Genomic DNA, 24,250 nt, shown 5'->3' on the forward strand with positions numbered 1-24,250 from the left:
AAAATCAAAATCAGCCTTCTCCTGTGTTTCCTGATATCGGCAGAAAGTAGGATCCTGGCTAGACTCGGCCGTAAGGGACTTACATGATTCAGTCATTGTCCGACCTGTGTCTCTTGGCGATGTTAGGAGAGAGCCCTGTGTTCACACAGCTCCTATTAGCGGTCGTGAGTTGCGCCTTGAGACCCTCCTGATGACTTCCCATGCTTTACTGGCAGTCGTGAGTTGCCCACTGAAATCCTCCTGATGGTTTTCCGTAGTTTCCTTGCCAAGATCTCTGCTTACTCTCCCGAATTACTCTCCCCGCCTTTGCTCCCGCCATTTGAAGTGTTGCAAGATTCTCATCTGTAGGGCACCGACTGTATCTGTGCATAGCCGCACTCTGTCCCTGATTGCAGAACCACACTCATCATTCTACAAAGGGACAGGTCGCCTCCTAGGTGTTACCATTGACTTTGGGATGGATGCATCAGTGGCATGGTGAATCACGGCTGAAATGTGATCCACCCAGTTCTGGATGACGGCACACATCTAACTGCCTGTAAAGCATCCAGTTAGTCTTTTTAAACAACCATCTCAGTGGGTTCCTCTAGGATCTGCTCCATTTGTAAGATGGATCCAGATAGGATAGTGGTCGCTACCATTAAGGTCATCATCCACTCTCCACTGAGCAGTGTCTGCAAGGGTGGGCAACCAAAAGGAGAGACCTATAGCTGTAGACGAACCAATAGTGGGGCTAAAAAGTGTACTTTGACCCATGCTCATCAGCATGATATCTGTAGTGCATCTGACCCTTGCAGCAGGTGACGTTAGAACCCCACAGTGCATTGTGTGCGGTGAAGTCCACTAAAAGGAGAAAGGAGTGAGGTAGTTCATCAAGAAGATTAGTGAGGACCCCACTGTCAAGTGGCTCATAGGGCGGTAGGTACAAAAAACACCATGACAGCAATGTGAGCCACTATCCGAACAACAACCACTTGCAGTTTTGTGATTAAGGGAACAGGTGAGGAGTGAGAAGTGTCCTGCAACCACACCTTTCGCCCTGTTACCAGTAAGGTCGTCTTCTCTGTAGAGGTGATAGCCTCCAAGTATAGGCATGTCAGTGTCTTTAAAATCAGTCTATCCTGTACAAGGAGTCTCAGTTCGTCCAGATGAATCCTGCATCCATTCATATTCCACTGGAGTATAGGAGCCATTTCATGAGCGTAGTCTCGATTTGTACCTGTCTTTGCACTGGGGTGGCGAGGCGCTTGTAGAGCGAGTTGGGGTGGATGGAACGCCTGGTTCCAGCGATGAGACATCAAAATCAGCAGTGTCTTCATCATCAGTCAGATGTGCGAAAATGACGATGGTGCCTGGGACAGCTTTCGACCTGGATGCTGAGACCTATCCTCTGCTCCATTTCCCTGCAAGGATGAGAGGGAAAGGCGGTGTAAGAAGCACTTTTCTTTGAAGAAAACGGGCGTTTAGAGGCACTTTGCTATTGGGGTGTTTTCGTGATGCTCATCTGCGAAAGCATTGCTGGGCTCTTCTGTCGTGGCTGCCTGGATCGCTATGATTTTATTAACTTTGATTTGGTATGAGCAGGTGCTGGTGGAGAATAGTGGCACGCTGGATGTCGTCTATGTCGAAGCAAAGACCTTAGGAACAGGTTTCTGCACCATGGAAGCATAGGCTTGGCTCTGAGCACTATGGGACTTAACAGCTATGGTCATCAGTCCCCTAGAACTTAGAACTACTTAAACCTAACTAACCTAAGGACAGCACACAACACCCAGTCATCACGAGGCAGAGAAAATCCCTGACCCCGCCGGGAATCGAACCCGGGAACCCGGGGGAAGCATAGGAAGTGGTAAAGACATGCGTTTTCGTCGCCTTATATTCCTTTTTGGCTTCTGTATAGGGGATCTGGTTGGTCACTTTTATTTCCCGAATTTTGTAAAAACAGAGCAAGCTTAGCTCCCGACTCGGTGGCTCCCAGAGCAGTTAATACAGGCTGTTGGACAATCAGACCCAGCTTCATGGGCTGCCTTGCCCCACTCTCCACAGGTCGCTTCACCTCCACAACTCAGCATTTCAAGCACCACATAAGGTTAGGTACATAGAGTGTAACCTTAATGTCTAAGGAAACCTGCCATGATGTGTTCAGGTAGCGTCAGAGAATTGAAAGTCACAAATATTTTAAAAAATAATCCCGATCTTTTTTGGGTACCCCCTTGTGTAAGGCGCAGTCACATGAAAATAAGACTGATGGAAAGAAGTAAGTGATTTATTATTTTAAAAGTAATCTCCATAACTGTTAAGACATTTATCGCACTGTGATACGAGATGGTCCATGTGTTCATGGATGTGTTTCCTATGAAACCATGATTGTGCCAAGGAATGCACTTTTTATTCAAATGAAATCGACAGAAACGAATTTTTTCTTTTTTCATGGCTCCAGAAACATGGAAATCACTTGGGGAGAGATTACGACTGTATGAAGGAAGTGTAAGGAGTTACCAGCAAATCTACACTGCATATATTTTGCTGGGAAGCCCTTACACATCTTCCATATACTCCCAATCCCTCCCCATGCGATTTTCATCTTTTTTACTGGTTTGTTGTTTAAAGGGACTAAAGTACTAATGTCATCAGTCCCTTTTTCCATAAGCGCATTCCATTCGCCAGACATTCTACACTGCACTAAAACCTTCAGCCTAAAAGCTTAGTGCGAAGCCTAGACCACAAAATGAAGGCGAACAGACAATGCAAGTGGGGAGGGAGAGTAAAAAATGCGGATAGGGTGAGGGCCTGGGAGATAAAGCTAGGCGCCCACCATTACACTGAGTGATAAAAACTCGCCCGCCCGAATAAAGCCCAATACTAGATTAGTCATTGTGGCATTGTCACCTCACACCATAGGTAGTGCGTCAGGAAGGTCAAAAGTCCGTCTCAGGGTGGCTAGAATGGGATAGTCCAACAAGATGTAGTCAACCAAGAGCTGCAGTGATACTGAGGTGGAGTGTGACACAGGAAATGACTGTGACTCAGCCAATTATGACCAATTTGGAGCTGGCAATGGACGATGGAGTCCCTGTGAGTGGCTTGCATGGATGACCTCACACATTTTTTGCCTCATTTGTAGCACAAAATTTTTTTGGCTAAGTTAGAGTGTGTCATTCAGTAGTCCAGATCCCAAAACCTTTAGGGCATAATAACAATCAGAGATCAGTTTCTGGTCTGCCGATTATGATGTTTCCTTGGGATCCGGATGTGGGCGACAGAATGTCCACACTTCTCGAGGGCATAAACAGACTCCTGGATAGTTTTCACCAAAAGCTCGCGAGGGTGGCACTGGTCGAGGTCCGCAGCTCGTGGTCGTGCGGTAGCGTTGTCGCTTCCCACTCCCGGGTTCCCGGGTTCGATTCCCGGCGGGGTCAGGGATTTTCTCTGCCTCGTGATGACTGGATGTTGTGTGATGTCCTTAGGTTAGTTATGTTTAAGTAGTTCTAAGTTCTAGGGGACTGATGACCATAGATGTTAAGTCCCATAGTGCTCAGAGCCATTTGAACCATTTTGAACCACTGGTCGAGAGCTTGTAGGCTGCTTAAGGAGTCGCTACATATGTAGGAGGACTCACTGGTGCGGGAGTGGATATGTTCAAGAGCATCAGAGATGGCTACCAACTCTGCAGTGAAGACACTGAAGCAATTGGGCGAGGATCGCTGTCCAGTGTGACCATTGTGAGCATGCGTGAAGTCAGCCTGACGATCTACCATCGATTCTTCAGTGTAGACTATCTGTGAGCCCTGGAACGCGGCCGGCCGTTGTGGCTGAGCGGTTCTAGGCGCTTCAGTCTGGAACCGCACTACCACTACGATCGCAGGTTCGAATCTTGCCTCGGGCATGGATGTGTGTGATGTCCTTCGGTTAGTTAGGTTTAAGTAGTTCTAAGTTCTAGGGGACTGATGACCTCAGATGTTAAGTCCCATAGTGCTCAGAGCCATTTTTGAAACTGAAACACGCCACGAATAGAGAAAAATTGGCGGCAGAAGGCCTGAGGCTGAACTCTTTTGCGCTGTGGCTGAGGTATGGATGAAGGGGACTGAGAGGAAACGTGGTAGAGGAAGAAGGGAGCGATGGACTGCTGTAATAATCCCTGACGTGGACCGCCTGCATATGGCAAAGAAGATTGCAGTGGGAGAGCTGCTGCAAGATTTACATGGAATGTTTTCCAAACAGATGTACCCCACATCATTTCATGTTCGTGGCCATCGAGAGATGCCTCAGAGAAACCAGAAAGTTGCACATAGATATTTTCTGTCTGAGGTGTGTCCATTGAACAATAAAGCAATTGCACTTTGAGCTTGATACTTGCAAATAGTATCCCCAGTCTGTTTGTCCTATGGTAGGTGCCAAAACATGACACAGGTAGTCACACTTAGCTCCAATGCTACAGCTGGGGGACGATATGCTGACAATGTTCGAAGAGGACACAGCCACCTGCACTTGACAAGTGGCACAGATACTGCACATGGGTAAAGGTGCTGCGTGGCGCATTGTCCGTGTAACTGGCTTCACCGTACCATCTAGAGAAAGTCCAGGCGTTGCGGGTGGAGGGCTAACCATGACAAGTGTGGTTTGTGCAGTGTTATTTACAACAATGCATACACCAGCCACAATTACAGAGGTTGGTGCTATCCACAAATGAATGCTCGTTCACTAGAGAAGGCATGTTAAACTTGCACAGCAAGCATGTTTGGGCAGACGAAAACCCACATGTGCAGGTGATTCAAAATCTCCAACACAGGGTCAGTATTAACACTTGGGCCAGGATAATTCTTGGTGACCATACCATCAGGTCATATCTGCTGTCAGACGGACTAAGAGGGTCAATCTATCTCATATTTATTAGATATACTTTGCCTACCCTATTAGATCTATTGCCACTAGATGTTTGGATGGTCATGCACACTTTGATGTCAATCTGTAGAATCGCCTCAATGTAGCACGTCCCAGTCAGTGGATTTATATAGTTGGACCACATCTGACACATCGACTATTTTCTGTGGAGTAGTAAGATTATGACATATGGCTCAGTGGTAACGTCAGCAGACGACATAATTGCTCTAGTCCATAGAGTTTGTGATATAAACCGCTACTTATGTTGGCTTTATCGAAGTAGTGTGGAATGCAGACCCATCTCAGACTTGGACACTCTCCAGCGCCAAGCTGTGCATTTCTGGAAATGGCTTCCTTCTGGAAAACAGATCAGTGTGCCTTCCCACACAACATACTAAGCGTTTTCGGTGTTTTTTTGGGACACCCTGTACAGGAAGACAGATAACACAATCACTATGTGCTCCAAAGTATCCGGACATCTGGCTGAAAATGACTTACAAGTTCGTGGCACCCTCCACCCGTAATGCTGCAATTCAGTATGGTGTTGGACCACCCTTAGCCTTGATGACAGCTTCCACTCTCGTAGGTATACGTTCAATTAGGTACTGGAAGGTTTCTTCGGGAATGGCAGCCCATTCTTCAGGGAGTGTTGCAATGAGGAGAGGTATCGATGTCGATCGGTGAGGCCAGGCACGAAGTCGGCTTTCCAAAACATCCCAAAAGTGCTCTACAGAACTCAGATCAGCTCTGTGCAGGTCAGTCCATTACAGCGATGTTACTGTCATGTAACCAATCCGCGACAGGCCGTGCATTATGAACAGGTGCTTAATCGTGTTGAAAGATACATTCGCCATCCCCGAATTGCTCTTCTACAGTGGGAAGCGAGAAGGTCCTTAGAACATAAATACCTGTGCTGCGATAGTGCCACGCAAAACAACAAGGGGTGCAAGCCCCCACCATAAAAAAACATGACCACATCATGACACCACTGCCTCCGAATTTTACTGCTGGCACTACATACGCTGGCAGATGACGTTCGCCGGGCATTCACCATACATAACCACACCATGCCATCGGATCGCCACATTGTGTACCATCATTCGTCACTCCACACAACGTTTTTCCACTGTTCAATCGCCTAATGTTTACGTTTCTTACACTAAGCGAGGCGTCGTTTGGCATTTACCAGCGTGGTGTGTGGCTTATGAGAAGCCAGTCGACCATGAAATCCAAGTTTTCTCACCTTCAACTGTCATTGTACTTGCAGTGGATCTTGATACAGTTTGGAATTCTTGAATGATGGTCTGGATTGATGTCTACCTATTACACATTACTATCCTGTGCAACTGTCGTCGGTCTCTGTCAGTCAACAGACGAGGTCGGCCTGTACGCTTTTGTGCTGTACGTGCCACTTCACGTTTCCACTTCAATATCCCATCGGAAGCAGTGGACCTAGGTGTGTTTAGGGGTGTGGAAATATCGCGTACAGACGTATGACACAAGTGACACCCAATCGCCTGACCACGTTTGAAGTCCGTGAGTTCCGTGGAGCGCCCAATTCTGCTCTCTCACGATGTCTAATGACTACTGAGGTCACTGATATGGTGTACCTGGCAGTAGGTGGCAGCACAATGCACCTAATATGAAAAACGTATGTTTTTGGTGGAGTCCGGATACTTATGATCACATTGTGTTTATAGGTCAAATCTTAATACGGTGGTTATGATTGTTACATGCTTATTACTTTCTTTGAAAACACTGACCAACTTTAAGAAATCGTGATTTTAGTGTCAAAGTATACAACTGACATACAGCTCCAACATTTCTTGACATAAGTAGTCTTCTATAAGGTCAAACAACATCATTTTATTTCCTACCGAGTATTATTGTGAAGACCTGCTGTATCGTCTGTTAATGGATACTTCGTGATGTGGTAATAGCATTCCAGAGGCAACTTGTACTTTCTGCTGAGACAGTAGTGACTTGATGATGTATTGGGGAGTATTGGATGAAAAAATATATTACTCCACTACCACACATACCAGTTACGATTAGGCGCACACACTGATTTATAGACACGCTATACGGTGGCAGTAATCGAAATTTGCGTCAGAAGCTACAGGGCTTTAATGTGGGCTCTAGGTATACAAGGGAGATGACTTTAACATGGGAGACATGATGTTATGACGAAACTGTAATTCCTTCCTGCATGGGAGCAATACTGCAGCAGAAAGAGGCATAGCGGGAAATCGAACCAGGTGGCGCAGTGGTTAGCACACTGGACTCGCGTTCGGGAGGACGACGGTTCAATCCCGCGTCCGACCATCCTGATTCCCCTGAATCTCTTAAGGCAAATGCCGGGATGGTTGCTCTGAAAGGGCACGGCCGACTTCCTTCCCCATCCATTCAAATCCGATGAGACCGATGACCTCGCTGTTTGGTCTCTTGCCCCAAACAACCCAAACCACCCACCCACCTCATAGTTGGAAAAACTGGTGAGGAAATAACTCTGCAGGTACGACTTACAACTATGGAATGGACTGTTAGTGTCTGACCCTATTGAGGGCTGTCCAAATGTGTGCTATCAGTGTGAAAGTGTTATGTAAAATCAGGAGAAACATATTGTTGTTTCAAACCAAAACATTGTTCCCACGGTATATGCCATATGTAGGGATATTTCCGGATTGTAATTGGTTTCTATTTCTAAGAACAATGTTATTCCTCAAGTCTTGAGAAAAAGGAAAAAATGTCTCTAACAGCCTCTCTACCAAAGATTTCGAGTATAAAACGGAAATGTAACACTTCTGTTGAAACTTCTATAGCAGTAGACAAATACAGATGCCGCACGTAGTGCCACAACTGGGGTAGTGGGCATCAATAGACATGCAATGTCAAGCATAGTGGATGAAGTTGCTTGAGCAGATTTCCTGCGTCTTCTAACTGTTTGCTACTATTAAAATGCAATACTACTACGATATACGAGGGCTGTTCAATAAAGAACGATCATAAATTTTTTATGGTCTTAATTTCCCGCACTATAATTTCATCTTATCATATTGTGTTAGCTTAATGTGCAACAAACACGCCATAGTAATTTCATTGTTGGGACTCCTGATTCCCGCCTGTGAGAGGCAGGCAAGGGCAGACATGTTCAGTACCGCCCACCTTTACAATGAAGGTAACACGCGAGGAACAATATGTGGCTTTGAAATTCTGCTTTCGTCTCAACAAATCTTCAGCTGACGCCTATACAATGTTACAGGACGCCTATGGAGAGTCCGTTTTTCCCTACAGCACAACTTGAAGGTGGTTTGATATAAGAGGAGAGACAATCTGTTTCAAAGGAAGGTAGACCCGATGCTCCAGTTACTGCTCTTACGGAAGATAACATCAACACTGCTGCTGTCATTTGGGACAGGATCGACGAGTTACCGTAAGATCACATTCTGAAATACTGAACATTTCATTGGGTGCCACCGACACGTTGGTGACAGAAAAATTGCTCATAAAACGTGTTTGTGCGCGATGGGTTCCAAGACTTTTGATTCCCGAACAAAAGGGCATTTGCGTGCAGGTCTGCATGCAGTTAAGGTTGATGTTAGATGAAGATCCGGAGTTTCTTTCAAATGTAATCACTGCTGATGAAACTTGCAATGCTTTCAGGACATCCTTGCAGTATTGTCCAGGCACTGATGCGTGTGCAGGTACAACATGTTCATAAACCATTCCAGTAGCAGCTTTTTCGGGGGTTGGTCATGAAAGGCATTTCCACACTGAGCTATGCTGTTTGCTCTCAGCATCAAAATGATGTAGCCGTCCAAATCAGGAGAAAAAGACCATATTTCCGTGAAGCAGGCTGGATGCAGCACCACGATAATGCGCAGCCGCATATTGCCAGATATTACATATTGCTGAATACCTTGCAAAAATCAACGTGAAGTGCATCTCTCACCATCCCTACTGTCCGGATTTGGTCCCATGTGACTTTTTTCTACTCTCTAACATGAAGAAACGCCTTCATGGCAGGTAATATCAATCGTCAGAAGCAGTGGTGAAGGCTGCGGAGGCGATTTTGGACCTCTCAAAAAATGGTTTCCAGCATGTATTTGAAGACTGGCAGGAACGCTGGGACAAGTGCATCGCATTCATGGAATACTCCTTTGACAAGGACCATCAAAATTATGACGATGAGTAAAGGTATGTTGTCAAAAAAAAGAACATTCTTTTTTGAACTGCTCTCGTATAACAAAAGACGCTGTTTTACCTAATACTTTGGATATGGGAATCACGTAAGATATGTAAACATTTTGGATATTCTGTATGATGTACATTGCATTAGAGATACACAGTCACAAATACTACAGTCCATTTAGCAGAAAATTGTGTATTGTCCAAAGAATGTAGCTGTTCTTTGTTAAAGTGAAGTATCCACATTCTATATTGAGACAAGTTATACCTAGACAGGTCAACTAACACCGTCTTAACACATCCTACGAAAAAACTGATCTGTGCTACAGTTCAGAATCATGTGTCAACAAGTATGCTTTTTAATGTTGGAAATAGCAACTCACAGGCAACTAGAACGCAGTTCTAAGCTGTATCGGGGAATACTGCATGGAAAAAACTACAATTAGTTGCCAACACCCAGATGTCATGTTACGGTGATATATAGATACACTTAGAAGAAAGCGAAATATTCGGGAAGTATTCGGAATTTGCAACAGAAGCTAGGGAGCTTTAATATGGGTCTAGATGTATAAGGTGGAGGTGACATCACATATATGTACGTTAATAAAAGAAAAACGATGAAGCGTTGTAAGTTCCATGGGTCGAATAAACTGTGTAAACACGTGCTGTCAAGTAAGATTATGCAGCTATACGGGGATGAAGATACCGTCACATAAGGGAATGCAGCCGTGGATTAGGTAGAGGCAAGCTTCTCTAGCGATCCAACGGAACACTTCATTAGTCAGTCAATGATTCTTGTGCGGGATAGGAATCATTGAAAACTTGGCGCTTAGATTAGGGTTTTGCAGTATCTATCATTTACTGCGCAACGTCTTAGATGATTTGGTTAGAAGACAGCGAATTCCAGTGGCTGGGTAGCTGCTAATGGGACCTGGACGAAGGTAAATGTAGAACCTTGCGTTTAAATAGGTGAAGAGACCAACTGTTGTTCTATTATGCTGTTGGTGATAAATCACTGCACTGCACGTTCCGTACCTGTTCACACGAGCAGTTTGTACTCCATTGTTGCTTTGCGTAGTTCAGTACGGTTCCTTTCCGCGAGTCTTAAATCCGAAAATTGTGTTGTGGCATTGCACCCCACATGTAAACTATCAGGGAGAGATACTTAATTCAGCCACAATCGCATAAATAACCATCTACAGCCTAATTGTGCTTGACTTGATAGTTGTCATTTACCAGAAAGTAACCAAAAAGCAAGTAAAGATCTCCTGAAATAAGAGATGATATCCCTTAAGAAAGTTCATTCAATTTCCAAACAAGAGAAAACACGCCTAATCATGTTACACCATGTCGCACTCATTCTCACTCATTCCTATGATAATACCGAAAAATTCTAAAAGTCATTACCTCAAAATGCCACGGACGATTCAGCATTCTTGTTCCAACGAAATATTTCCCTCAGTGCGCTATTAAACACTTTATTATTCAACTTCATATATTTATAACTGGCGACTCTTTCATTACGTGTTCAGTCGACTGGATCTACTCCAGCACTGCTTTCACGCACTCGGTACTAACTCGCACTTCAATGCGATACCCCAAAAGGCGGGAGACTATAGGAAGGTGTAGAAGCTAAGGGTGACCAGCTGACACCTGTTGCTAGATAGCTCGCTGGACAGGATTATCGATCACGGTATCCTAACACCACATATGTACCTGTTGAGCTGGTGTGGCTATGTTGTACAATGATTCTGTGAGTCTCTTGCTACCATCTATTAATATTTTCTAATTCTATCTTTGTCTTGCTTTCTCATTTCAGCTCTTGGGCGACTTAATGTTCACGTACCACGCGGTTCGTGTGGCCAAACTCCACAACCTGAAGTCGAAGGCTCCAGCCTACTTCTTTGTCTGCCACTATACGAATGACCGAATTTCCCAGGGGCCCATAGGAGAGCTGTTACGCAGTATGCAGAAGATATTTGACGGTACTGTACTTTGTGTACTATCTCTGGAAGGGATCACTTTCTGCGTGCAAAATCTCTTTCAGTTTCATTATAACACGTGTAACTGATATTAACTTCGCCATTTTGTGAAGACAAAGAAATGTTAAAACACTGACAATATAATGTGATGGCTAATCACTGACTGTTATAGCAAATTACTTATGTATTTATTTTATTAGGCTATATTAGGTCCACAGCGCACATTCTTCCATTATGTCATGTCTCCTTTGACGTAAGCTTATTGTTTACTGTTAATATTGTAGTGTACATAGCGCATGATCTAACTTTCCATTTCACTTTTGGCTCAAATAAAACGTTAACTTGAGTGAAGCTTTACTCACTAAAAAGGATATTTTTATATATTAGATGAAAGTTCATATGAGAAAAGTAAAATTATCATTTACTTGTATGAATTGTTCACTCCAGAGGAACCATGTTTGTTGCTAAAGTATACTCTGCAGCTACTTCTTTTTGTTGATTTCGCTTTTGAAACAAATGTTTGCTTTGATTATATTATTTTTAAATATTAGAGAACATTATACATTCCTTGCTTGAAAAACATTGCATTCACCAACTGGCGTCTACTTCACACATGCCGGGTGGGTGATAATGAACGTCCTATTGTCTCTACAGTCTCTATAGTCCTCCTGACCACGTGTCGTACCAGTGTTGGCGTCTCCAAGACTTTCTCGTACTGACTGCTCTCTAGTTGAGCAACTTTTACATTTGACTTTTGAAATTTTATAGCCATTTATATTGTCACTGTTTTCATATAACAACAAACCTGTTTCTTTTCAAGAGTTTTCATTTTTCCTAAATTTACGAATTCGTATCTTTATAGACAAGAATCAATCATGTTTTCATAACGCTTCTTTCTAGTATAGCATGTGAATTTCATTTCAGTATTTAATAAAGCCTAAATTTGGTAAACGATGTTGTCAAATTATATTAATTTAACAGACGTTGAGCAAATAAAGAGTTTTACTCTAAATATTTCATTTTAAGTAGCTAGATGAAAACTACATAAAGTTGTCTATGTGTTAACAACATTTCATTTTTATTACACTGATAATTTCATAAAACTATTAACCTCTGTAAAACCTATTACTATCTTTAATGAACTTTCCATCTAGCTATAATATGCTCTGAAGCGCCAAAGACACTGGTATAAGTAAGCATATTTAAATTCAGACATATATAAACAGGCAGAATACAACGCTGCGTTCGGCAACGCCTATATAAGACAACAAGAGACTGGCGCAATTTTTAGAGCGGTTGCTGCTGCTATAATGGCAGGTTATCATGATTTAAGCGAGTTCGAACGTGGTGTTACAGTCGGCGCACGAGCAATGGGACACATCATCTCAAAGGTAGGGATGAAGTGGAGAGTTTCCCGTACGACCATTTCACGAATGTACTGTAAATATCAGGAATCTGGTAATACATCAAATCTCCTACATTGCTCCATCCGGAAAAAGATCCTACAAGGACGGGACCAACGACGACTAAAGAGAAACGTTAGAACGTGTACAGGTATGGGGCAATCTCATAAATCCATGGACCCTGCCTGTGATCAGGGGACTGTTCGAGCTAGTGGAGGCTCTCTAATGGTGTGCGACGTGTGCAGTTGGAGTGATATGGGACCCTTGATTCGCCTAGATACGACTCTGACAGGTGACAGGTACGTAAGTATTGTGTCTGGTCACTTGCATTCATTCATTGGGCATTCCGACGGACTTGGGCAATTCCAGCAGGACAATGCGACACTCCACGCGTGCAGAATAGCCACAGAGGGGCGCCAGGAACAGTCTTCTGTGTTTAAACAATTCCTCTGACCAGCAAACTCCCCAGACATGAACATTATTGAGAATATCTGAGATGCGTGCCAACGTGCTGGTCGGAAGAGATCTCCACCCCCTCATTCTCTTACGGATTTATGGACAACCCTGAAGGATTCATGGTGTCAGTTCCCTCCAGCAGTATTTTAGACATTAGTCGAGTCCATGTCACGTCGTGTTGCGGCACGTCTGCGCGCTTGCGAGAGCCCTACACTATATTAGGCAGCTGTACTAGTTCGTTTGGCTCTTCAGTGTATATGTTAGTTGGCCAGCAGGATTTCATCGTTTATGCACGCCTTGTGTATTGAATATCACAGACAGACGTTATTAGATCAAAAGAGCAGTCCTAACTCACGGTCACCAGCGTGTGACTTTGTTGACGTCTTACGGATAATTATAGCCCACTATGCTACTGTCCAGAGCCATTGTTCTTGAAATACCAGCGGTGTAATTTCTTTGAAGTTGTTTATATATGGAAGCAAAGAAGACATAGAAATCAGATTAGCAAAGGCAAAGTGGGAATTCCTGGTCCAGAGAAGTCTAATCGTACCAAACGTAGGTCTTAATTTGAAGGAGAAGTTTCTGAGAATGTACGTTTGGAGCACAGCATTGCATAGTAGTGACTCATAAAGTGTAGGAAGACAGCAATAGAATAGAATCGAAGCATTTGAGATGTTGATGCTACAGAAGAATGTAAAAATTGGGTGAATTTATAAAAATAAGGGATAAGGAAGCTTTCGACAAAATGTAGGAGGAAACGAACGTTTGGAAAACACTGGCATGAAGAAGGGGCAAGATGACAGGACACGTGTTAAGACATAAAGACATAAATTACATGGTACTAGAAGGCGCTGTGCAAAGTGAAAGCTGTGGAAGAAGACAGAGATAAAAATACATGTAACAAATAATTTAGGACACAGGGTGTAAGTGCTACTCTGAGATGAAAAGGCTGGCACAGGAGTGGAATTCTTGATGGGTATATCAACCCAGTCAGAGGACTGATCAATTAAAAAAAAGTGTGAGGGCTTGAACTGCAGACTGCATGTTATTTATGGAAATTTATTTATATTTTGGTCTTGTCTGGGATTTGATTGTAAGTGGCCTAGTCCTGGGTGGGCCTCCAAATATCGAGGCCCCTCCCGGTAGCCTCTTCCCTTCCCCCAAAACCACCCTCCCACCACCACCACCACCACCACCACCACCACCACCTCCACCATTAGTCCACCGCCGTGGTGTAGTGATGGATCGTGTCCTCGTCACGTTGCAGGTTGTTGCACGCGATATGGCCAGACTGTAGTCGGGTGCTTAGCTGGGCAGCGAAGAATGAGGGAAAGATGGATGTAGTTCCACCCTCTCCTAGTGTTAATTCCCATCTGCCGATAGCTATCAAATGTAATTTACACAACATGTGAGAGAATGTTACTTTTTAACTACGAGAACTTGTGGTCCCTGGCGTAGTACTGTGTTCGTGTCTCGAAGAAATGGTGTTCTCGTTTGTTTCAGGTGCTGTGCACGGAGGGGGCTACAGCTACACCGTTTGTGTGGAAAATTTTGGCGGCGCTCCAGAGCCCGGCTCCTTCGAAGCGAAACTGACGGACCAGCTGTCGCGCCTCTGGACCAACTTTGCAAAAACAGGGTGAGTACCAAAAGCAGTAGAAGCTGCACGGGTGAGGCACACGTGCAATTGGTCCGCCAAATACAATGCTCATGTTGGTTATCACTGCATGCACAACGTATTGTCTTTTCCGTTTGTCTTAACTTTGTTATTTCATTTTCCTTCCTTCCACTTTTTTAATGCTGCCCGCCGCAACAACTTCCCTCAAGTGTCAAAGTCTACATCTCAGAGTAGCACTAATACCCAACGTCTTCAGTTATGTCTTGCAAAAATTTTAATTTTACTGCTTGGGTTGTGGAAGAGCAATGAATATTAAGAGAACTTAAGTAATTAAACGAGCGTTCAGAAATAAGAGCAATTTATTAACTGACAAACACCTTATAAAGAAATAAGAAAGAGAGTCATTACGAATTTTTTTTAGAGTTTTTTGAACTATGCTTGTGAAGCGTGGGCTCTTGTGAAAGAAGAAAAGAAGAAAAATAGCAGCAATAGGGATGTGGATTTGAAGAAGAGCACAAAAGCATCCTAGACTGAAAGCAGATGCAATGAGAAAAGAAAATTCCAAAAGTAATTAAAGAATGAACATTGATTAAACTGATATCAGATGTAAAAGTTAATTATACATATAGACATAACAGTTTTGTAAGAAAAATCCTGGGAGGAAAACGAAGATATAGGGCAATAAAATGAGTGTTACAAAGCGTTATGAACGACGTGAACTGATGCAACTAGAAGCAAACGGTAAAACTGCCGGGGCACAGGAAAGAGAGATATGTAAACAAGGCATTGCCTTCAGCGTTTGATGATGGTGACAGTTGTCCGTGAAACATTACGGCCAATGCTCCTACCTTTTCTTTGTTATTCTGTTTCCTCTTTCCTTTTTTGTGTGCCTCACGCCACATACTTTTCCCTTGTCTTCGTTGATTGTCTTTCATCACATTCCTCGCTCTCTCCCTCTTCTACCTTTTTTTCTCATGTCCATTGCTGCTAATGCTCATAGTTTATATCCACCTTCCCATAGTTTATATTTATTGTTGTAGTTATCATAAAAGAATGTAAATTATGTATTTTTCCTGCACCATAAGCACTTTCTAAATGCTGTATTCTACATTAGATGTAACTTATAACATGCTTAAGGTAATGTATGTAATATACAATTTGGACAATGGCTGGACAGATGTTTAGCCCTATGGGCCTCATATGGCCAAGTTAAGTAAGTGAACCTGTGATTGTTTGGTTGTGAGTAACCTTTCGCTTTCCATGTGCAGCCAACTTTCTGACCCAGAGGTGGAGGTGTCATGGCCGCCTTTCACGGAGAAGGATCAATGCTTCCTGCACATCACCAGCGACGGGCTGACCATAGCCAAGCGGCCGTTTGAGGAGCGGGTGGCCTTCTGGGACAAACTATACGACCGGTACGGCAGCTAGCCGCCAGCAGCAGTGCAGCAAACAACAGCATCAGGGGAAGTCGTCTAAATGTGATCAGGAGAGGCAGTGACCAGTCTTCTTGCCGACTACCAGAAAAACCTTAAACATGTTATGTACAATGGATGTTTGAAATATTGTGTCTGTAGAATGAAAATGCATGAAATACATCGTCACAATACATTCCTTTTTCTTATTTTCTACTTGCAGATCGTCAATGACACATTCCGATTTTGCCCACTCGTATTCCAACTTCAGTGACGATACGAAATTCGCTTTTTCTTTTCGTCAGACGTCTTATGATTGTTCCGACACGAATGTCTCTCCTTTGCCACTCTCTACATCTCAGGGTAGCACTTGCAACCCAACATTCTCAATTATTTGCTATAGATACTCAAATCGCTGACTCCCCCTTGTGTTTTAACCCTGTACAGCTCCCTGCAGTACTATGGGAGTTATTCATTGATGTCTTAACACATGTCCTATCATCCTGTACTTTGTTGTTGTCAATGTTGTCCACTTGTTCCTCTCCTCGGCGACTCTGTGGAAAAACCTCGTGACTGTCTTATCACTACACCAGAGCCATCAACATCCTTTCATAGCTCCACATCTCATACGCATCGGTTCTTTTCTGTTACGGGATTCCGACAGACAGTGGCTCACTTCTGCACAAAATCTGTGCTCCAAATCTACATTCTCAAAAAGTTTTTCCTCAGGTTCATGTCTACGTTTGATATTGTAATCCGTTCATCATAAGAATAAGCATGATGTAAACAAACACACACGCGATGATTGGTCAGAAGCCGTAGCACACGTAGACTGGTGTTGTTCCTCTCTTGGAAGTAGGTCCTACTTATGTATTAGATATAGTATTACTAAGTTACGTTAAATGGAACTTTAAGACATTCAAATGTTTTAACAGACATCAACGTTTTTCTTAATGATGCTTTAGCTACGTAGTTTTTATTTCAAAAATCGTGTACAGTCACAGCCTCTGCATCTTTGTGCTCTGATTGTCGCGCTGTTAATGCACAGAATAAAAATGGCTGAAGCTGCTTTCTGTTTCGTAGTGAAACACGCGCGTGGAACACGGTTAATGAGTTCCGATAAATAGGCTGTTATTAATGTTTTTCATAAATTTACGGACATAATCGGCTTTAAAATTTTCCAGTGACTGTATGTAATACAGTTGATTTATTAATCGATGTCGAATGTGCAGCGCAGTCGGTAGCGTAACGGCAAGTTAATCAAATACAGTTAATGGTTCAAAGCTCCCCCGCATCATTTTTTACCTCGTTCAATTTGAAATACCTACATCTCGTAATTATAATACTCATCATCATTATTTGTGAGTAATGCACGTCTTCTTGTTTCTAATTACATATTAGACGCGAGACTCCTGTTTTCATTTCAAATACAAATTCTTAATTCTCGGTGTTTTATGAAAGACTGTTCATAAAAGTTGCTTAAATTAATAAACCATAACGATTTAATTTTTAAGGCAAAAATGGAGAACCACACATCACTGCCGAACGCTGACGGGGTATAGAACTGCTTATCATAAAAGAAGAATAGAACATGCGGCACCTGTCGGCTTCATGGATTCTGTTATTGATAGGCTCGTTATCAAATGGTTCAACTGGCTCTGCGCTCTATGGGAGGTCATCAGTCCCCTAGACTTAGAGCTACTTAAACGTAACTAACCTAAGGACATCACACACATCCATGCCCGAGGCAGGATTCGAACCTGCGACCGTAGCAGTCGCGCGATTCCCAACTGAAGCGCCTAGAACCGCTCGGCCACCGCGGCCGGCAGGCTCGTTATCAAAGAAGCAGTTGACACTTATAGAACTGAAATGTATGTCTCGGCTTCGGATCAGGAAGGAGCTAAGAGATTACCAGACGACTGACTGTAAGTAATACCTTCAGTGGCTTCAGTATTCAACAGTACAGTGAAATCCCTGCAGTATGCGTCTGTATTACAAACAACTCGCTCAGAAAAATTACTCTATGTTTAAGTTAGAAATTTTCATCACTGTTGTTTGTAATTAGAATACTATGTAAGGTGAGAACGAGTGCATTTCATGCTTTCCGTCTGGTCACCTAAGAAGCGCGCGGTATTGCTGGAGATTCTCCGAATATTATTTCATTCTCTTTCAAAAATTAAATGACAGTCACAGCTATTTCATTTCTTTGTTCGTCTCTTTTTATGTTTGAACTGCAACTGCTCACATCATTGCAGGCTAGTTGGACCGCTGGCTGGCCAGTGCTGTCCAAGTTTAATGCGCCGGTAAAGCTGTTGTCCCATATTATCGCTGAATTTATCTGGATGTAACGCAGCATAAAACGTATCCTTATGATTGTACTTGACTGTACTGGTCACAGCTCGACTTCCGCTCCACGTGAAACGAAATCCAATGAGACTCAAGGAAACGCGGTAGAATATACGCGTAATGTTTACATCAGGTTTATTCTTATGATGAACGGATTATAGCAGACTTCTTTTGGCTAGAAACGCCCTCTTCATCACCTGTTAGTCTGCTTTTTACCAGGGCGTCCTTAAGAGTGACGCCTCCGAGCTTTTTATGTGAAAACTCTTACAGTTTTTAAATGACACAAAAGTTATTAACAGTCTATAGCTTTATTTTCGTTGTCTGCATGCTTATTTCCCAACATAGTCACAGTGGTGATGAATAGGTTTGTCCCAACGAGAGACCAGTTTGTTGATGCCGCCACTGTAGAATGTTTCATATTAGTGACGAAGTCAAAACCTCACCTCTGCTTGTCCTTCATCACAATCACAGTGAAGTCCTCGATGTTGTTCTTTAAGTTATGGAAACAGATGAAAATCGGATGGACCAAGTCGGAATGGAATGGAGGATGATCGATGGCAGTGAATCCAAGTCTTTTGTTTAACCCATCCACTATCCCACAGACAAAAGAGAATACAGCATTTTCAGTTGTTAAACGACTTCTAAACAGCCAAACCGTACATTGCATAGCAAATCGTGTGATACAAAATGATGAATTATTACCCTTACATTTATAGCCTTTCGAATAACTTTAGCAAACACTGATGGCATAGAAATAGATCTAAAATTGTGTACGTTATCCCTCGCTCCTTCTTTATAAAGCGTTTTTAATACTGAGTACTTTAACCGTTCGGGAAACTGTCCATTCCTAAAGGAAAAATTACCAATATGGCTAAGTACAGGGCTAACATGTGTAGCACGGTACTTTAATAGTGTGCCAGGCAATCCATCATATCCATGAGAGTCCTTAGTCTTCAGTGATTTACTTATTGACTCAATCTCCCCCTTGTCTATATCTCAGAGGAGTATTTCAGACACCAATACCGGAAAGGAATTTGCCAAGACAGTTATATGATTCCCTGTAGAAACAAAATTTTTATTTAATTCACCAGCACTGCTCAAAATATTATTGTTAAATACTGCACATATATCTGATTTATCAGTAACAGAAATATTTTTACTGTGAACTGACTTTATATCGTCGACCCTATGCTGCTGACCAGACACTTCCTTCACAACTGGTTTTAATTTTATCATGTGAATTAGCTATTCAATTTGCGTTCCTAATAACATTTTAATCACCTTACAATACTGTTTATAATGGGCTAATGTAATTTGATTCTGACTACTTCTAACATTTTCATATAGTTCCCGCTTTGTTCTATATGATATCTTTATCAAACTATTCAGCCTCTCAGGATGCCTTTTCTACATACACATCTACATCCATACTCCGCAAGCCACCTGACGGTGTGTGGCGGAGAGTACCTTCAGTATCTCTAGCTGTTCTCCCTTCTATTCCAGTCTCGTATTGTTCGTGGAAAGAAAGATTGTGGGTATGCCCATGTGTGGGCTCTAATCTCTCTGATTTTATCCTCGTGGTCTCTTCGCGAGATATACGTAGGAGGGAGCAATATATTGCTTGACTCCCCGGTGAAGGTATGTTCTCGTAACTTCAACAAAAGCCCGTACCGAGCTACTGAGCGTCTCTTCTGCAGAGTCTTCCACTGGAGTTTACCTCTATCATCTCCGTAACGCTTTCGCGATTACTAAATGATCCTGTAACGAAGCGCGCTGTTCTCCGTTGGATCTTCTCTATCTCTTCTATCCGACCCTATCTGGTACGGATCCCACACCGGTGAGCAGTATTCAAGCATTGGGCGAACAAGTGAATTGTAACTTACTTTCTCTGTTTTCGGACTGCATTTCCTTAGGATTCTTCCAATGAATCTCAGTCTGGCATCTGCTTTACCGACGATTAATTTTATATGGCCATTCAATTGTAAATTACTCCTAATGCCTACTCCCAGATAATTTATGGAATTAACTGCTTCCAGTTGCTGACCTGCTACATTGTAGCTAAATGATAATGGATCGTTCTTTCTATGTCTTCGCAGCACATTACACTTGTCTACATTGAGATTCAATTGCCATTCCCGGCATCATGCGTCAATTCGCTTCAGATTCTCCTGCATTTCAGTACAATTTTCCATTGTTACAACCTCTCGATATACCACAGCATCATCCGCAAAAAGCCTCAGTGAACTTCCGATGTCATCCACATGGTCATTTATGTACATTGTGAATAGCAACGGTCATACGACACTCCCCTGCGGCACACCCGAAATCACTCTTACTTCCGTAGACTTCTGTACACTGAGAATGACATGCTGCGTTCTGTTATCTAGGAACTCCTCAATCCAATCACACCATTGGTCTGATAGTCCATACACTCTTACTTTGTTCATTAAACGACTGCGGGGAACTGTATCTAACGCCTTGTGGAAGTCAAGAAACACGGCATCTACCTGTGAACCCGTGTCTATGGCCCTCTGAGTCTCGTGGACGAGTAGCGCGAGCTGGGTTTCACACGATCGTCTTTTTCGAAACTCATGTTGGTTCCTACAGAGTAGATTTATAGTCTCTAGAAAAGTTATTATACTCGAACATAATACGTGTTCCAATATTCTACAACTGATCGACTTAGAGATATAGGTCTATAGTTCTGCACATCTGTTCGACGTTCCTTCTTGAAAACGTGGATGACCTGTGCCCTTTTCCAATCTTTTGGAACGCTACGCTCTTCTAGAGACCTACGGTACACCGCTGCAAGAAGAGGGGCAAGTTCCTTCCCGTCGTACTCTGTGTAAAATCGAACTGGTATCCCATCAGGTCCAGCGGCCTTTCCTCTTTTGAATGATTTTAATTGTTTTTCTATGCCTCTGTCATGCCTTTTACTGCTATTACCCACTTTAGAACGTTATAATGGAAATCGACTTTCAAAGAGCATGAGAAATTGTTAATGAAAGCATTATATTTGTCATCTATGTTACCGGCACTATAAACATTCTTGTTGTTTTACGAGATTTAAAAAAAACACTTTTGCCGTTGGATTAACTTTCCTACATAGTTTCTAATTATATGTGACATTTGTTTGACTACAAAGCCTTTTAGTGTCAAAATTTGTGCGTCGTGGTCTAAAGGCCATTCACCCTTTTTCTAACAGAATGCCCATCTAGCAATGAAGAATGAATAAAAATATTGTCTTCGGATGTGCTACTGATCCCCTGCACCCTAACTGGAAAAAACACAGTCTGCATGAGATTATATAAATTTAGGAGATCTACGTACATACTTTTTCTTGCACAATCAAACACAAAATTAATATTGAAGTCACCACATATTACTACTTTCTGGTACTTCCTATAAAGTAAATCCATAACCCTCTCTAGCTTGATCAGAAATGCTCTGAAGTCAGAGTTAGGGGACCTAAAAACAACAACAATTAGAAGTTTAGTTTCACTAAACACAACTTCCCCTTCGCAACATTCAAATATCTGTTCAGTGCAGTGCCGTGATACGTCTACGGACTCAAATGGAATGCAGTTATTTACATACATGTCCACTCCCCCACACAGCAAGAAAGTTCTTGAAAAACAGCGAGCTAATCTGTATCGTGGTAAAGAAAGCATCTGAATGGTCAAATTATTTAAGTGGTCTGCGACCTATCAATAATTTTACAGTCAAAATCTATAAGCAGTTCACTAACTTTATCTTTAAAACTTCTTGGTGAATTATGCTAGCTCCTTATCTGCTTGGAAACATGACGCCCCCTGAAAGTGAGCCCTTAGTTGGACTTCTTTTAAGCAGGTATACCTATCAGATGACTCCAATGTAAAAAAGGTGCACCTCCAGCACCAACTACAACAGGAATTTTTCCATGAATGATCCCACCACCCACCCACTACACTGCCACCCATAAGCTTTGCCAGAGTCCCCTTCCCATACCTATTACCTATAGGGGTGCAGGTCATGCCCGATAGACCCAACTGGCACCACTGAGATGCGATCCATACGCGCCTAACAGCCGCATTAAGACGAAGCGAATCGTGATGCTGAAACAGTTGCACGAAATTCACATTAGTGCTACGAGTTTGAGTAGCTATCTTTACCAGGTCACCACAGACCTCATATTTCCCGTCCCTATGAAGACTATTCCCTGCTCCAACCATTATCACTACCTGATCCTTCTTCATAAAATTCCTACACAACTTCCCTATGCTATCAGTCACCTGAGCCACCCCTGCAATAGGCTTAACAATGCTGGTGACCAGGCACTCACTCCCCAACACTTCCTGCAACTGCTGGCCACACCTCTACCATGCGAACTACCTAGCAGCAGAACCTTCTTGTTTCTCTTAAACTCCTAACTGGACTTCAGTGTGGAACCGCGCTGCAGCTACGGTCGCAGGTTCGAATCCTGCCTCGGGCAAGGATGTGTATGATGTCCTTAGGTTAGTTAGGTTTAAGTAGTTCTAAGTTCTAGGGGACTGATGACCTCAGATGTTAAGTCCCACAGTGCTTAGAGCCATTTGAACCATTTTTTTCTTCTCAGGGGGTGTTCTGGAGGTGCGACCTGACCCATCTCGTCATGTTCCACGGGGTTCCGTGATCCATTCTGCACACAGCCGTTGCTCTGCCGACACGCTTCGTCCCACACGAGCAGCAGCTTCCCGGGTGGATGGACCACACACTCACGCCAGTAATGCGCCCTCACTCAAACTCGCTGATTTGACGCTATCGTTCACGCATGCATCTCCGAGGCATCCTGTACGTCTTCTCAAATCACACCGACCCATTACCTTCGGTTTATAGCGACAACGAGAGCTGCAAGCGCATTTAAACGGTTGGTGGTGTTGCGCCGCGATATTGTTGTTGATCTCGAACCCGAGGGCCCGACATCTTTCAAATGCTAATCATTTCTGCAAAACATTCTAATGTACATATTCTGTGAATATGAACGTCCTATCTCTAGTCGTTCAATGTGTTCTGTTTTTCTGCATATGAGTGTACGTTTGGAGCACAACGCTGTATGGACGTGAAACATGAACTTTGGGAAACCGGAAAAGACGGGTACAAGAGCGTTTCGGGCGTGATCTTATGGAAAAATGTTGTAATGGACAGATAAGATAAGAAATGAGGAAATTCTCCAGCAAATCAGTGATGGGAAGAGTGTACAGGGGACACTGACAGGAACTAGGGACGGGATGATATGACACGTGTTAAGACATGAAGAAATAACTTCCATGATATATTAGGAATTTGTAGATAGTAACAGGTGGTTGGGAAGACTAGAATAGGGCCAACAAATAAATGAAGCAGTACGTTCCTTTATAAGCTGTGCTACACAATTAAAGGATCACTTTTCGAATCTTCGTAATTGTCTTCCACTGAGAAGTATTAGTTTAAATTTGGCCCCGAGTTGCCTGCGAGCTGCCTCTGTACTGATGCAAAAAGCGTGGTGCCCTGTGACGTCACTATCTGGTGCAGCGACGCTTCAAACGGTAAGTTGTGAGACATGCGGAAAAAAGGCCACAGCCCAGAAGTTGGTATGAGGCGCAAGATGGATTATTGACGCCGCATTGGCGCCAGATTTTACCACAATTCTGGCCAGCGCCATCGTCGACCTCTCATACATCGTCAGTTACGACCTCTATCCCAAGTCTTTTAACGCCTCAGCGATGGAGGTGAGAACCACGACACCCAGCGTTTAAATGACGGAGTTTCATAGGTGGCCAAGAAAAACATTTTAGGCATTCTGTCGCTCAGAATCGACACGATGAGGCCTCAGGGGGTGGCAAAAAGGGCGTCAGTGGAAGCACACCTTTCCTTGGGGTGTTGATTTCCACACATTTCGATGTCGTAAGCGTCAGTAGGCAGTGCGATGAACAACAATACGACGTTCTTGACTGTCGTGTCCTGACACAG

General features: G+C 43.2%; 2 protein-coding genes across 2 annotated transcripts in view; one reads left to right on the top strand and one right to left on the bottom strand.

The window, feature by feature from the left end:
- LOC126424765 (esterase FE4-like) overlaps nt 1-16,133 on the top strand; it is a 107,572-nt gene extending 91,439 nt beyond the window's left edge. The window contains exons 8-10 of the mRNA XM_050087516.1: nt 10,889-11,054; nt 14,414-14,546; nt 15,794-16,133. Of these exons, the coding sequence (XP_049943473.1) occupies nt 10,889-11,054; nt 14,414-14,546; nt 15,794-15,953 (459 nt within the window). The 3' untranslated portion in view covers nt 15,954-16,133. The remainder of the gene's footprint in view (nt 1-10,888; nt 11,055-14,413; nt 14,547-15,793) is intronic.
- LOC126424769 (esterase FE4-like) overlaps nt 1-24,250 on the bottom strand; it is a 298,792-nt gene that overhangs the window by 258,165 nt on the left and 16,377 nt on the right. The window lies entirely within an intron of this gene.

Source organism: Schistocerca serialis, chromosome 10, assembly GCF_023864345.2.
Source record: "Schistocerca serialis cubense isolate TAMUIC-IGC-003099 chromosome 10, iqSchSeri2.2, whole genome shotgun sequence".
Taxonomy (NCBI): Eukaryota; Metazoa; Arthropoda; class Insecta; order Orthoptera; family Acrididae; genus Schistocerca; species Schistocerca serialis.